This window comes from Garra rufa, chromosome 18 (assembly GCF_049309525.1).
Source record: "Garra rufa chromosome 18, GarRuf1.0, whole genome shotgun sequence".
NCBI lineage: Eukaryota > Metazoa > Chordata > Actinopteri > Cypriniformes > Cyprinidae > Garra > Garra rufa.
Window position 1 is genome coordinate 24,734,122 of NC_133378.1, and position 17,272 is coordinate 24,751,393.

Below are 17,272 nucleotides of genomic sequence, written 5' to 3' on the forward strand. Positions count from 1 at the left end.
GAGAGAGACTCTCATACAGAGCAGTAATTAAAGGTCCAGAATGGCTCTCTGTTGGGCTGGAGACAGCGCGGCCTCTCTGACGGGGGTTGATAAATAACACTTTGTTACTTTGTTTCAATGTTGGCATCAACGTCAGTCATATTTTTACTTTGTCAAAGATGACAGCAGGGATCCAAAACTTGGACAGTGTATGGTATCTCTGGAAAGTGCTGTTTAGAGAGAGGGAGGTGTGTGCGCGTGTTTCAAAGCAACATGGTGCTTCCGACACTTTACTTTTACTCTGGCTGTAGTCACGGAAACTACGAATGAGTCAAATGGGTAAAGACAGAGGCGTACAAATTCCTGTGCTACGATCACACACAGACTCACTTAGACGCACGCTGTGGTTTTGTGAACCGAAAATAGTTGTAATAATTACGGAGTAACTTGGTACGCTGAAAAGAACAGAACAATGTGGGAAAACACAGTTAGACAACAAAGTCAACTCAGAACTTTAAACAAGTCTTTAAAACAAAAGAATGCGATTGAAGCTCACTTTTACCCAAAGCCATTATTAACTTGACTAATAAAGTTCCCCAAATAAAAATAATAGTTTGTGATTGTGTGTATACAGTTGAAGTCAAAGGTTTACATACACTATGCAGAATCTGCAAATGTTAATTATTTTACCAAAATAAGAGGGAACATACAAATGCATGTTATTTTTTGTTTAGTACTTACCTGAATAAGATATTTCACATAAAAGACATTTACATATAGTCCACAAGAGAAAATAATAGTTGAATTCTTTTCAAAAGTTTACATACACTTGATTCTTAATACTGTGTTATCTGAATGATCCACCTTTTTTTTTTTTTTTTAGTTTAGTGATGGTTGTTCGTGAGTCCCTTGTTTTTCCTGAACAGTTAAACTGCCCGCTGTTCTTCAGAAAAATATTTCAGGTCCTACAATTTTATTTGTTTTTTCAGCAATTTTGCTGACTTGTATGCAACTATTAACAGATGATTCAAATGTTCACTGATGCTTCAGAAGGAAACACGATGCATTAAGAGCCGGGGGTGAAAACTTTTTGAATTTTAGGATCAGGGTAAATTTCACTTATTTTGTCTTCTGGGAAACATGTAAGCATCTTCTGTAGCTTCTGAAGGGCAGTACGAAATGAAAAAAATCTGACATTTAGGCAAAATAAGAAAAATGTCCACATCTTCATTCTGTTCAAAGGTTTTCACCCCGGGCTCTTAATGCATCGTGTTTCCTTCTGAAGAATCAGTGACCATTTGAATCTTCTGTAATAGTTGCATACAAGTCCCTCAGTTGTCCTCAGTGTGAAAAGATGGATGTCAAAATCATACATTCATTGTTGGAAAGGGTTCAAACACACAAAAATGCTGAAAAAACATAATTAGTGGGACCTGAAGGATTTTTCGGAAGAACAATGGGCAGTTTAACTGTTCGGGACAAACAAGGGACAACTATCAGAAAAACAAAACAAAACACACATTCATTCAGGTAACAACACAGTTTTAAGAATCAAGTGTGTGTAAACTTTTGAACAGGGTCATTTTTATAAATTCATCTATTATTTTCTCAGGTCAGTACTAAATAAAATAACATGCATTTTGTATGATCCCTTTTATTTTGGTAAAATAATTAACATTTTGCAGATACTACAAGGTTTATGTAAACTTTTGACTTCAACTGTATGTGTACTACAATGGAGACAACTGGCATGCGCTTGAAGAATTCTTGTTTAAATAAAGTTTAAGCTCGGTTGATAGCATGGCGGGCCTCTTATTATAATGTTTTCTTTCGGAATCAACAGCATGCAAGAGTAAGCTGTATTTAACCAGGAATAACAACTAACTATTAAACTTAGGAACAACCACTCCCATAGGACTAAGACATTAATTTACCTCCGTTTTCGGACAGTTTCCCCCGATATATCTTGTCTTCTACCACATCGGTCCAGTAGAGGGCACTCTGGTTAAGGTGGAAATCCAGGGCAATGGTGTTACGCAGGCCAGGCACCAGCACGCTGAACTCGCCCTTGTACAAGTCAATCCGACGGATCTCATGCCGGTTGGAGAAAATGATGAAGGGCTTGAATGGATCTAAAGAACATGAACATGGGACATTAGATCAATTACTCAGTAAAGTCCATATACTACATAATTCACCCAAAAATGAAAATTACCCAATGATTTATTCACCCTCAAGCCATCCTAGGTGTATATGACTCTTGTCTTTCAGATGAATACTATCAGAGTTATATTAGAAGCTCTTCCAAGCTTTATAATGGCAGTGAATGGGTGTTTGAAGTCCAATAAAGTGCGTCCATCCATCATAAAATGTACTCCACTCATCTGCTCGAACTTTCAGACTTGAAAGACCCAGGACATGTTTTAATATACATTAGACTTGTCTAAAAGAAGAAAGTCATATACACCTAGGATGGCTTGAGGATGAGTAAATCATAGTGTGATTTTCATTTTTGGGTGAACTATGCCTTTAAGTAAAACTTAAATATTCTAGCTATCTTTATTTGTCCTGTCCTCCACCCTCACCAGTGCTCTTGCAGTTCTCGCCATCTGGCCCAAGCGCCCAGCCTTCATAGCAGGCGCACTTAACAGTGGCCTTCTCCTGCACGCAGCGCTGGCTGCACTTGAGATGCTTGGCGCAGAAGTTCTGAATCTGGCAGGTCTTGTTGTCGGTACCCAGCTCCATGCCAGCTGGACAGGAGCACAAGATGCCCTCACCAGGAGCGATGGTACAGTTGTGGCTGCAGCCTCCGTTATCCACCGTGCAAAGATCTAGAATGAAAACGGGTAAGAAAGAAGCAGGTGGAATTGAAAGGGTGTTTGTGAGTAACTTGCTGCAAATCTGTCAAGAAAAAGAAACAATGAGTTGGAGAGAATGTGCTTATTTAATTTGAATTCAAGCCTGAAATTTCTGTGTGTCATGTTAATGGGAAACACAAGTTGAGCTGGCGTGCTCTTCGCAAACTGTGAAAGATTTAAAGGAACAGTTCACGCAACAATGACATTCTTGTCATTATTCACTCACCCTCAAGGCATTCGTCCATGGAACACACAGAAGAAAAATATTTAGATCTACTGGCTGTCAAGCTCCACAAAAGACCCAAATAAATAAATTAATTAATATGTAAATAAATAAATAAATAAATAAATAAATACAATTTTACAGAAAAAGTAGGCCATATGACTTGTGGGTTATATTCTGAAGTATTTTGGAGCTGTATTGTATAGAATATAGAAAATAAGTCAGATGGGCTACTTTTATTGTGTGTTTGAGTTTGACAGATCATAGTCACTATTTACTATAGATTATCGTTGTATGAAAACAAATATCATTAAAAATCATTAAAAAGTTTGGGGCCAGTAAGGTGTGTTAATGATTTAACATTTTAATGAACCAATTCTACACTTGTGCAAATACAGTAAAAACATTAACATTGTAAAATTACAATTTAAAATTTTGTTTTCTATTTTAATATTTTTTAATGTAATTTATTACTGAAGTCTTTGATGAATATAAAGTTCTAATGAAGAATTTAATTAAAATGTATATTTTTTTTATTTTACATAATAATGTCTTTACTGCCACTTTTGATGGATTTAATGCATCCCTGCCGAAATAAAATTCTTTGACGAATATAAAGTACTAATAAGTATTTTATTATAATACTTTTTTAATAATTAATGTTTTTACTGTTGCTTTAATCAAATTAATGCATCCTTGCTGAACTAAACAATAAGAACAAATGTATATTTCTGTGTAAAATGTGACATTTTTTCCAGGATTCTTTGATGAAAAAGTGCTAATGATAAGCTTTTAATTAAAATAGACTTCTTTTTTTAAATAATTAATGTTTTTACTGTTACTTTAATCAAATTAATGCATCCTTGCTGAACTAAACAATAATAACAAAGTTATATTTCGGTGTAAAATGTGACATTTTTTCCATCATTCTTTGATGAAAATAAAGTGCTAATGATAAGCTTTTAATTAAAATACATTTCTTTTTTAAATAATTAATGTCTTTCCTGTCAATTTGATCAATTTAATGCATCCTTGCCGAGCTAAAAAATAAGAAAAAATATTTTTTGTGTATAATGTAATTTTTTTCCAAGATTCTTTGATGAATATTAAGTTCTAAAGATAATCATTTGATTAAAAGTTTTTTTTTATTGTTTTTTTTATACATAATTTATGTATTTACTGTCACATTTGATCAATTTAATGCATCCTTGCTGAATTAAAAATTAAGAAAAAAAAAACTTTTATAATGAGATTTTTTTTCAGGATTCTTTGATGAATATAAAGTTCTAAAGATAATCATTTGATTAAAATAGTTTGTTTTTGTACATAATTCATGTATTTATTGTCACATTTGATCAATGTAATGCATCCTTGCTGAATTAAAAAATAAAAAAAAAATATATATTTTTGTGTATGTGATTTTTTTCAGGATTCTTTGATGAATATAAAGTTCTAAAGATAATCATTTGATTACAACCAGTGTTGTTTTCGTCAACGATGACGATGACGAAATCATTTCGTTGACGCCACTTTTTTTCATGACGATAACGAGACGATGACGAGATAAAAATGGCTCGTTGATGACTAAAACATGACGAGACGTGTGTGAGTTTTCGTTGACGAGACGAGAATAGACGAAAATGTTAGTGGGTGGTCCGTCAGACGTTTAAAATGCATGACATTTCCGCTTATTGTGCATGCCAATTAAAACTTAAAAAGTATCTGACGCTATGGCAAGCCGTTTTAGCATTAAATACTCTTTGCTATACTAGTATGGCAAGCCGTTTTAGCATTCCATCCTTGTTTGTCTTTTATGTTCTAAAACATTCCTTCATTATTGTAATTATTGGTGAAAATAGTCGATCCGGAAGCTCACATTGTGTTGAACTATAGATCTGCTATTTTCAGAACTTACAAGTGACACTACCCAACAGCAAAATACTTACTGACCTACATTAATTTGTTAAAAGACTACTTTTTTCCCTTTTTTTGACTAAAACTAGACTAAAACCTTTTTGACTTTTCGTCGACTAAAACTAGACTAAAACCTTTTTGACTTTTCGTCGACTAAAATTGGACTAAAACTATCACATATAGAAGTGACTAAAATTTGACTAAAGCTAAGAAGCATTTTAGTCCAAAAGACTAAGACTAAGACTAAATCTAAGATGGTTGTCAAAAACAACACTGATTACAACAGTTTGTTTTTTTAATAATTTATGTATTTACTGTCACATTTGATCAATTTAATGCATCCTCCTTGCTGAATTAAAAAATATTTGTGTATAATGTGATTTTCTTTTCATGATTCTTTGATGAATATAAAGTTCCAACCATAAGCATTTTATTAAAATAGATCTTTTTTATTTATAATTAATGTCTTTATTAATGTCACTTTTGATCAATTTAATGCATCCTTGCCTAATTAAAATAATAATAATAATAATAATAATTGCTGACCCAAAACATTTAAACGATTTCCTATGCAGCATTTTTTTTGTGATACACAGAAAAATTTTAACATGTCTGAAATGACATGAGGTTGAGTAAAACATGACAACATATAAGTATCGCTTTAACTTGAGTGTATTTGTGTTTGAATGCGTGTGCATTACTGCAAAGCTTCTCGTCTGAGCCATCGGGGCAGTCGTCCGTGCCGTCACACAGCTTCTCAGGAGGTAGGCAGATGGAGTCGTTGCTGGCACAAACATGGTGGGAGAGCTTGCACTCAAGAGCCTCGCAGTTTTCTTCATCCGAGTTATCCTCGCAATCGCTGTCCCTGTCACACACCCAGGCCTTACTGATACAGCGAGCTAAAATATACACAAAGAACAAAAAAAATCACATGAAATAAATGCTTTAATGTATCATTTGAATCAAAACTGAAGGGGAAAATCCATCTCATTTTATTGGACAAAAATATTTTGTATTGTGATTTATTATGACTTGAAAGTGAGAACATCAGGATAGCCAAACATGTCCAAACCTGAATCTTTGCAGGCAAACTTGACAGCAGGGTCACACATATGCGTGACACCCTCGCAGTTCTTTTCGTCGCTCAGATCCATGCAGTCCGTGTCTCCATCGCAGCGCCATCGCATAGGAATACACAAGCCGTCCATTCGGCACTGGAACTCATCCGTGTGGCACCCGCCGGGAGGCCGCGTGGCTGCAGAGAAAGACCAAAACGGGACGTGTAATTATAATGCAACCGTGTGAACATTTATACAAAGGCACAGACTCATATCTTATTATTTGATGGTAATGAGTGCTCGGCTTCCTGACGTCAGAAATCAGTTCCCAGGGATGGAGATTGTAACCAGCGTGAGCACAACTACAATGAAGCGATCCAAAGCAAACTTTCTCATGAACGGCAGCCCAGGGCTGGCACTGTGACGGCCATCATTAGACATCGGACATAAAGGCTTTCCCTCATGGCAAAGGTTAGTGTCTGGCAGAGTCTGGAGAGGGGGAAGCGGAAAACCAGATCTCGTCCGTAAACAGAGAGAAGTGTGTCCTCGAACAGGGATGGGGTAAACTGACCCGAATGACATCATACTGCTCGAGCTGCATGAATTCACTGTGTCTCTCGCTCTTTCACTCTCACTCTCACATACACACACAAATTTGACTGGAATATTACAATTTTCTAGTAATTTCAATATTTTAGCAAAAATTAATATGCTACTTAACACACTCCTATATTTAAAATAATGCTAAAATAAATTTTAAACCAATTAAAATAAAAAATTCTATGTAGCTTCTAAATATTTTTTAATAAATTACATTTTTGACATGGTTTTTTGCTTCTACTAAACAAAAAAAGCTAATAAACAGTACTACAGTACATTTAGTAATGGTAATATAAATTGACAAATTAAAATAAAAAATAGCTTTTAAATATTTTTAAATAAATTACTGAAATTTTTCGTTTCCTTTAATTTTACGAATTCAAAAATAAAATATACAAATGTTAAGAGTTACATAGTACTAATAAACAATTTATGTAGTAAAGGCAGAAAATAATGAATTAAACCTAATACATAGTTTAGCACACCTTAATAATCTTAACTCACTATGTTTTTAAAATAATGCTAAAATAAATGTTGACAATTAGAAAGAAAAATTGTGTAGTCTCTAAATATTTTTAAATGAATTACATTTGACATGTTTTCTTTTTGCTTCTACTAAAAACAAACTAATAAACAGTATTAATAAACAATTTATGTAGTAAAGGCAGATAATCATAAATAAATCCCAATATTATAAATAAATTACATTTCTGACATGCTTTTTTTTGTTGTTGTTTCCTTTAATTTTTTACAAATTCCAAAATAAAAGTATACAAAAGTTATTATTACTAATAAACAATTTAGGTAGTGAAGGCAGAAAATAACAAATAAATCCCAATATTTATGCAAATACTTTACCAAAAATGAATATGCGACTTAACACATTCCACTTTTTAAAAAAATGCTAATATAAATTGTCAAAAAAAAAAAAAAAAAAAAAAAAAAAAAAATCCAGGTAGCCTTCAAATATTTTTTAATTAAATATTTTTTATTTTTAAATAAATTGCAGTTCTTAATTTTTTTTTGTTGTTTTCTTTAATTTTCCTTTAATTTTACAAATTCAAAAATAAAGTATAAAAAAGTTAACACTAATAAACAATTTATGTAGTAAAAAAATAAAGTATAAAAGTATAAATATAAAAAATAATTAGTAAGTCCCAAATTTTATGTAAAAATTTTAGCAAAAATTTGTTACTTAATACCATGTAGATTTCAAATATTTTTAAATAAATTACATTTCTGACATTCATTGTTAACTTTTATACTTTATTTTTGATTTCATAAAATTAAAGGAAAATGAACATTCATTGTCAGAAATTTTCATTTTCCTTTAATTTTATGAAATCAAAAATAACGTATATAAACGTAAACAGTCACATAGTACTAATAAACATGTTTTTCTAATAAAAGCAGAATATAATAAATAAATCCCAATATTTATGTAAATCCTTAAATTAATATTCTACTTAACACATACATATAAATAAATGTAAATAAAGAAATTACATGTAGGCTTCAAATACTCAAATTATTTTTTTAAATAATTTTTCCAATATTTATATTTGAGAAATGTATAAATACTGTAGCAAAAATGAACGTGTTACAATTCTCTAAGTTGTAATATTTCTGCAAAAAAAATATATGCTATTTAAAACATTCCTCTATTTAAATAAATAAATAAATAAATAATATATATTAACAAAAAAAATCCATGATATTCGAATTTTTGAATTTGAATTTCTGACATGTTTTTATTTTCTTTAATTTTTAATTACAAAAGTACTCGCACATTCTCAAGCAGTTAAACAGTGTAATTATGCAATAAATGTAGAAGTTTAATAATATGCTATTTAACATCGTCCCTCTATTTGTTTATACATTTTTAAATAAAAATTAAATGATAGCTTTATTATAACCTACATCTTTTCATTTTTACAGGAAAACTGGTTTCATTACACGTTTCTCTTTTAAATTGACTTGGTACCAAAGTACCGTTACGTTTAACATCCCTACTCCAAACTCATACTCAATGACTTTATGAAAGATCTCTCCTTCACAACTCATGCTAGCATGACCTCATTCAAGCTCTACATCTTCACAGAGGCACAAACACACTGCCAGGCTCCCATAAGGCCCAGCACTCTCATTAGGCCTCTGGCTTGGTTCTGCTGCATTGATTCTGTGAGTCTATTAAGCACCAGCATGCCATGGGGATTAGAGAAGAGAAGGACAGAGCCCAGACCCCGAAAACAGAACCTAACCCCTCTATTCCTGTTCTACGCAGGGACCGGCCAACCGCTGACCAATTAACAGCTATGAAGCCAAATGAATGAGACATGTGGAGAGAGGGATAGAAGTTATGAACAAAAAATGCACACGTGTGTGGATACTCCAGCGGCTCATGCGTCAAACGTCCCGGCGCATCTGTGCTTGTGTAATCCCTCTAGACAGCAGCTCTCAGAGCAGTCATTAACACTGCTCTCCACAGGGACTCTCACTCCCTGCACTCCTCGCAGACATTCTTCAAGATTTTGTGGTTGACGTGTTTCACCACAGACCACAAAAAAGAACAAGATGACATCCCAGTTTGTGAGATTTACTCCAGTTAATGAAGAGCTCAGTTGTGTTAGTCACTGTGGTTTCGCTCAGAATCTAAAGACACTTCAGAAAGCCCAAACCACTGAAATAGCTTCAGAGAATAAACTGTTTACATAATACAAACAGTGTAACCTGACATTATTAAAAAAATAAATTAGCTTTTAAACAAAAGACCTGTGAAGAAGGTGCTTCATCTTGAAAAAATACTGATCGTCAACCTTAGGAGGTCAAACTAAATATGCGACTCTGGACCACAAAACCTTATGTCTTAAGCAGCACAGGTATATTTGTAGCTATAGCCAAAAATAGAATGTATGGGTCAAAATGATCAACTTTTATGGCAAAAATCACTAGAATATAGATAAAGATTAGAGGTCGACCGACGTACCGATGTATACTTATATGATTGGCGGAACTATCGGTTATCGGCAAAAATCCATGGCGATAGTTTTTCCGGGTTGCGTTCTTTACTGAAGCGCTCACGCTCCGCTCCACTGTCATAGAGTATGAGAGGTTAAGTCAGACACCAATGCTTAATGTCAGGATTGTTACCATATATTTGCATTGGTTTATATCCAGCTGGTCATATTGTTAGCCAGCAAAGTTGCAGATTTAAAGACGTGACATGAGAAAGCAAACTGTGTTTATTTAGCCGACAGAAATCCTGCTGCGCCACAGCGCGCTCTTCATAGTTTTACATTACATCATATCTGGCCCAAATCTTTGTTAATGTTCATAAAGACTTGACCCTGGGCTGGAAGATTGAGTATTGTGCATTTAAGAGAAACGTTTGTATTTCTGTAGCTCTAATAAAGTCTGTATGCTTCATATATAGCTATAATTTATGTTTTAGCTTTCTTCTTCAGTCTGCGGAAGCATGGTAGACGCACTTTATTTCACAATGCCAGTTTTCCTTGTTCTTATTTGATTTTAACAGCTGATCAACAAAAATATGTATTACAAATTAAGATAAAAATTAAAGAAGGGATAAAAAGAAGGGATTTTCCACAAATAAAAACGTACGAAATGGTCAAAAAAATGTGTCTGACCCTCCCCAATTCTCCCGGCGTATTGCCGTCCATACCACGTCCTTTATGACATTTACAAATTACACACGAACGTCTTTCGTAATAAACAGACTGAACTGAGACAAAACACAAACAAATAATATTTTAAAATAATGTAAAACAGAAAAAAAAATCTTAAATGTCTACAACAATATAGATCGCTCTTTCTCTTTTCGTTTGATCTGTTCTTTAAACTAATATTTGCCGCATTTTTTGATCATTCTTTAAGTAAACATTTGCCCTTCTGGTGATTATATTTGGTGAAATAAACAGTTTTAGACTTTCCCTTGAACTACACGCGACACGTCCTGTGTGTGTGTGATACCTGCAAGTTGTTTGCGCAACGCAGCGCTGCACTTTTGCCCGGTTCCATTAAGGGTGTGTGAAAAATGGATTCTCCGAAGCATTCCAATCCTCTCTTCAACGAGCTTGAGTTTTCTTCGCGTATGGCACGTGTGCCTGCTATAGACGCGGCGGGCTTCACTGCACAGAATTTGCACTATAAGACACGTGCGCATTGCACAGTGTGTGCTTCCACCCGCAGTGTTTTACTTTAGATATGCCTTCATTTCTGCCGTTTGGAATGGAGTACTATTAGATGCACAAAACTCCGCACTGACAGACTTTCACTTGCTCTTTGTGTTTGTTCGTCCTAAAAAGCTCGATTGTGGATGCAGTTAAATGCATTTGCATTTTCGAATACTTTTATATGAAACTGATGTACAGTACATACAGTCAGTTATGTTTTCAGAGCAGGACAAAACATCTGATATATCGAAATAGATCTGTGCATTCATTGAAGCCTATTAAAGCAGCCACCGTCTATGTCACTGTCTATTGTTTTAAAAAGTAGCCTGCTTATATAATAAAAAATAAAGCAAATTTAGCACAAAATAAATTTGATATAAAATGTAATTAAATTGAATTTAAATTTTAAGGTGGAGGTACTGACATACAGAGATTCCAAATATAAACAAAAAGCATAGAAACTGCAATTTTACATATTGTTAAAATATAAAGATTCCCACCCCTTTACAATGAGCCCATTTGTAACATCAACTAAGATTGATGAAAGCTGTAGAATAGAAGAGTTGTTCCTTGTTGGAGTGTGTTAATTTCAACATTTACTGATATATTGTTAAATTCTGAAGTTTATTTTGTTAACATTAATGAACTATGAAATAACTTTAATGATTAATATATAATTAATATTAATATTTTTTAGGGCTGTCCCCGACTATGAATTTTCATAGTCGAATCAGAATTTTCGAATCTTTCTATAGTCGACCGATAGTCGAATCATCTAGGCCTATGTGTGTGTGTGAATGGGTTGGGAGGGGCACGACACTATAGTCAGCAGGAGGGTAAAACAGTTTTTATTTTATTTTACACACTGCACACAGCAACAACTTTTAATAAAGCGACCAAAACTGCCTGCCAACTGACAGACGAACTTATTTAGGTTTAAATAAAAACACAGAACGCGTCTTTTAGTTCTAAAAACGCGAGGCGCACAGCACTGCCTTTTTTGCTAAGCAACGACCGAAACAGCTGTCCTGTCAGTCAAATCAAAGGATTATAGCGCGAACGCTCTAAAATCTTAGTTTTTTGCTGTTAAGTAAACTGTCATATTAGCAGAAACCCTAAATAATACAGCTCCTGGTTACCCACGATAGACACCAAAGGTTTCTCCTCCATTTCTTGCAGTCTCCGGACTTTTGAAGCAACGGTAAACTTTCACCATCACAACAGAAGGCCCGCCTCTCCATTCATTCGATTGGACAATGGAACGCGAATGACGTTGGGCGTTTTTCCGCTCAGAGTTGATTTTTTTTTTTTTCAACTTCAGGCGCTCGGAGCGCTCCTGCAAAAACGCGAGGCGCGGGGGGCGCATAAATGTTTATTGTAGGCTTATTTTATTTAATGTACTTTATGTAATATTTATTGTTAACTTATTTTGAATGCTGTCTACATTGCGCACAGATTAGCCTTGACAGTATTGCATATTTTCTATAATAACTAATAACCCATAAACCCAGGACATAAACCCTCTTTTTAGGTTGTAATGACTCTTTTCTACGGTTATTGGAATGGTTAAAGGTTATATTTTAATTTTTCATACAACATTAAGCTTATTAACTTGACTGACTTCCGGAATAGAGGAGGTAACCAATGGCGTTTGAGATTACAATGAAACCAGCAAGTCCCGCCCCACTTCTGGTGTTTGTCAGCGCCGCGCTGCCCATTGGGTGGCGCTAGCAAACACGTCTTCCCTGCGCTGTCGAGTGGGACGCGCGGCTCGGTTCATTGGGCCGCTCAGATGACATGTCAGCGCGGCGCGAGCACTTTAATACCGCGCTGTTTCGTCCCACTTTTGGGTTGTTTGGCTTCCCATTCAAAAGAGGCGCCTCCAATTGCAAAAACGCGTTCGGTGTGATCGCCGCCTAATCCCTGCCGTCAAGATGGTCCGCATCTCATCATGGATCAGGGCAAGTGAAAATTAAATCTGTCACAGGGGTGGTTAGATTTATTCACAAACACATTAAAAATATTTATTGAACGCTTCTTTCTTTTCACTTTTGTTTTTACTGCATTATCATAATCAAAGGCTGTATATAACGTAATATAACCGTACAAACCAGTAGTTCTGTGTGCAATTAGACATTGAGCACCCCCATATTGCCAAAATGGTATGATGCTCGTTTCACCCGCGAAGATTCGACTGTGAGATCGGTGGTCGAATCAGGCTCCGCATATCGATGCATCGAATCTTCGACTATTCGGGGACAGCCCTAATATTTTTATTAATTTACAAAGTATGGTTTATTACTTTTTTTTTTAAATAGTAGAGCACTATTTTAGTTGCCTTTCAGTATCCATTTTCAAAAACTATCGGTTAATTAATCGGTATCGGCCAGTGTAGTCCAACCTAGCTATCGGTATCGGTAAAAAACAATATCGGTCGACCTCTAATAAAGATCATGTTTTATTAAGATATTTTGTAAATTTCCTGCCATAATTATATAAAAACTTAATTTTTGATTAGTAAAATGCATTGCTAAGAACTTCAACTTTTCATTTCACTTTTAAAGGTGATTTTCTCAATATTTAGATTTTTTTGCACCCTCAGATTCCAGATTTTCAAATAGTATCTCGACCAAATATCCCATCTTAAACCATACATCAATGAAAAGCTTATTTATTCCACTTTAGATGATAAAAAAATTGACATTTATGACTGGTTTTGTGGTCCAGGGTCACATATATGAAGATGTTTTCTATGGGGTTCACCTCAAAAAAGTTAATACCACAATTTATTTATTTTCTAACAAACAAACAAAACAACATTTAAACAATTTGTAAAATAAGTAAATATAAAAATAAGCAAACTAATAATCGAATAAATCTAAAATTAATGAAAAAACTAATAACGAAACAAACTGTTATTTTCTAACAATAAATAATACTAATCTTATTTGATTTAGATATTTGATCATTTTGTTACTTATTCATTTATTTTATTTAAAATATATATTTTTTTGATTGCATAAACTATTTAGATTTTCTTTAATGTCATTTTTACACAATGTATAAAATTTTAAATATTTGCAAATAAAAATAACAAAATAAATACATCAAATAAATGAATAAATAACAAAATAATCAAAATCAAACAAATAAACAAACCAACAAATACATAACTTGTAAGCATTCAGTAGATGTGAGTTAGTTTGATATCAGTTCTTGGTTTATAGTGACTAAAGTTCATAATTCACCCAAAAATGAAAATGTCGTTCCAAACCCGTAAGACCTTTGTTCATCTTTGGAACACAAATTAAGATATTTTTGAAGAGACAGCAACACAACTGACACATTCAAGGCCCAGAAAGGTAATAAGAACATCGTAAAAACTAGTCTATGTGACATCAGTGATTCAACAGTAACGTTAAGAAGCTATGAGAATACTTTTTGTGCTCAAAGAAAACAAAAATAACAACTTTATTCAACAATTTCTTCTATTTTGTGTCACTCTTGGACACATGTTCATGCGGTTGAAACACTGATGTCACTATTGTTACGACATTCTTACTATCTTTCCAGGCCTTGAACATGGTAGTTGCATTGCTGTCTATGCAGGGTCAAAAAGCTCTTTATTGTAATTTGTGCTCTGAAGATGAATAAAAGTCGTACAGGTTTGGAACAACATGAGGGTGAGTAATAATGACAGAATTTTCATTTTTGGGTGAAGTATTCTTTGAAGAATTCTTCTTTTATGAAATAATGATACTTTTCCAAACTCACCCTGATTAGTACAGTTGGCATGAGTCTCATCGCTGTAATCTCCACAATCGTTGTCTCCATCACAGGTCCAGTACTCTGGAATACAACGGCCGCTGTTGCATTTAAACTGCACACTGGAGCACGAGTGACTGCAGCCGGCTTCATCGCTGTTATCCCCGCAGTCATTATCTGAGAAAACACAGACACGATGGTGGTTATTGGACATTGTAAGTCAGCATATGACAAACACATGTTTGTAGACAGCATTAGAAACTCACCATTATCGCAACGCCAGTTGACATTGATACAGCGTCCATTGGCACAGGTAAACTGAGTGAGTGGGAAACAGGTGGGATATGCTGAAGCGAGGCACAAGAGAAAGGGAGAGATTGAAGGGTTAACATTCTTGAAGTGTCAGCACAGCATGATGACAAATAGAAGAGAGGTTGAAATTTAGATACCACAAGACGGTGGTTCATCTGAGCGATCGCCACAATCATCATCCAAGTCACATGTCCAAGAGACAGGGATACAACGGCCACTGGCACACGGGTACTGATTAGAAGGACACGTCCGTGCTGGAAGAGAAAATAAAACCTGATCAATTCACAAAGCACATAAAGACAGGTGTACACCATAAACATTTATTTAAAAAATGCTTAAAATTCAATTAAAGGATTAGTTTACTTCCAGAATGAAAAAAAATTCCTGATAATTTACTCAGCCCCATGTTATCCAAGATGTTCATGTCTTTCTTTCATCAGTCGAAAAGAAATTAAGGTTTTTGATGAAAACATTCCAGGATTTTTCTCCATATAGTAAACTTCAATGGCGATAAATGTGTCGAAGGTCCAAACTACAGTTAAGGGTCTTATCTAGCGAAACGATTAGTCATTCTTATATATATATATATTAGTGGTGGGCCGTTATCGGCGTTAACGTGCTGCGTTAACGCGAAACTCTTATCGTGCGATAAAAAAAATATCGCCGTTAATCTATTCTCATATTTGGGTTGGGAGCTGGGTCTAAACTACGCAAGCTATGATGACTTTCACCTTGATAGTTTAACGCTAATGTATACCGAATATGGTCACGCGTTTAAGTCTCCTCCACCAAAACACAGACGGGATCGCGTCGTCCTCCATTCATGAAAACCGAATCTACTATAGCGAAATGCCACGTAAATTCGTCGTTTTTTGGATTCATAAATCTAATGTTGGTCAGTCACTTAATTCAAATCGCGATATGGACTAGTGTATGTGAAAACTGAAATGCAAAAAGACCGTTTTAATATGAATCTGAAATGTTCCGTTTGCCTAGCTGTATGTATGCATGGCGGAGACGAGCTTTTACTACACTCATACTGAAACACACGTGACGCTCCCGGTAATTTTTGGCTTTTTTTTAATCTCACATGAACAGATAAACTTAATCTCCCAAATTGCTGTGAGTGTCACTTTTAACGTTTCATTTGAGAAAACTAGCATCATATCATACTGTATGACACAGAAACGTCACAGCAACCTGTCAAAATAAAAGTACGGTGTAACATGTAATGGGCTGGGTAGGTGTTGACGTTAAAAAAAAAAACCACAATCTAATAGGTAGAAAAAATAATTTCATTGTTAGTTAGTTAGTAAACACAAGTACATCTAATTGAACATAATTTATTTTCATCAACAAATGATCATAGAACAGCTTATTGAGCTTTATGTTCCATTCTCAAAGATTTACTTTTAGTCATTATTTGGGTAGCACACATATTCTGAATGCCTTCAGCAGAATTCAAATTAGCCATTTTAATCTAGATTAATCTAGATTAATTCCAAGATTTAATCTAGATTAATCTAGATTAAAAAAATTAATCTATGCCCACCCCTAATATATATATATATATATATATATATACATACACACACACAAATTGATATAATTTTTAACCACAAATGATCATCTTGCACTAGCTCGAGTTTACACATTGGAAAAGTCACGTGTGACGTAGGTGGAAGTACTGTACCACAGTTTACAAAGTGAGCGCGCAAAGAAAGTCAAATGCCCTTTACAAAAAAGGTAAAACAACGATATCAGACCATTTAGAAGTTGTTCGCCTTACCCTACCTTTTTAACCAGAAAACACAGACAAAACACTAACTGTGCGTGACCTTTCCAAGATGATTACACAACGTGAGAAACTGCGGATTGGTTAAAAAGTATATATTTATTTTATTTTTTTTAGAAAATGGCTAATTGTTTCTCTAGGTAAGACCCTTATTCTTCAGGTGGGATAATGTAGAGCCCCTTGAAGCTGCATTGAAACTGCAATTTGGACCTTCAACCCATCGGCTCCCATTGAAGTCCACTATATTAGAAAAATCCTGAAATGTTTTCCTTAAAAACCTTAATTTCTTTTAGACTTTAGACAGAAAGACATTAACAACTGGATGACATGAAGGGAGTAAATCATTAGAAAATTTTTATTCTGGAAGTGAACTAATCCTTTAACATGCAATTAATAAGTTTACAATACCCAAGCAGGTGCTGTTAGATTCGTCTTCATCATTCCCACAGTCATTGTCTCCATCACAAAGCCAGCGAAGCGGGATACAACGGTTATTCTGGCACTTAAAGCGGTCTGCGGGACAGGTGTGCTGGTCTGAAACAGGACAAATAGGAGAATTTAAATGTGCACTCATT

General features: G+C 34.4%; 1 protein-coding gene across 1 annotated transcript in view; it reads right to left on the reverse strand.

Moving 5' to 3' along the window:
• The window catches only part of lrp1ab (low density lipoprotein receptor-related protein 1Ab), a 198,379-nt gene that overhangs the window by 51,872 nt on the left and 129,235 nt on the right, over positions 1-17,272 (reverse strand). The window contains exons 19-26 of the mRNA XM_073822691.1: positions 17,106-17,231; positions 15,040-15,156; positions 14,857-14,937; positions 14,600-14,767; positions 6,047-6,229; positions 5,676-5,873; positions 2,565-2,810; positions 1,914-2,111 (exon numbers count right to left, since the gene is read on the reverse strand). Of these exons, the coding sequence (XP_073678792.1) occupies positions 1,914-2,111; positions 2,565-2,810; positions 5,676-5,873; positions 6,047-6,229; positions 14,600-14,767; positions 14,857-14,937; positions 15,040-15,156; positions 17,106-17,231 (1,317 nt within the window). The remainder of the gene's footprint in view (positions 1-1,913; positions 2,112-2,564; positions 2,811-5,675; positions 5,874-6,046; positions 6,230-14,599; positions 14,768-14,856; positions 14,938-15,039; positions 15,157-17,105; positions 17,232-17,272) is intronic.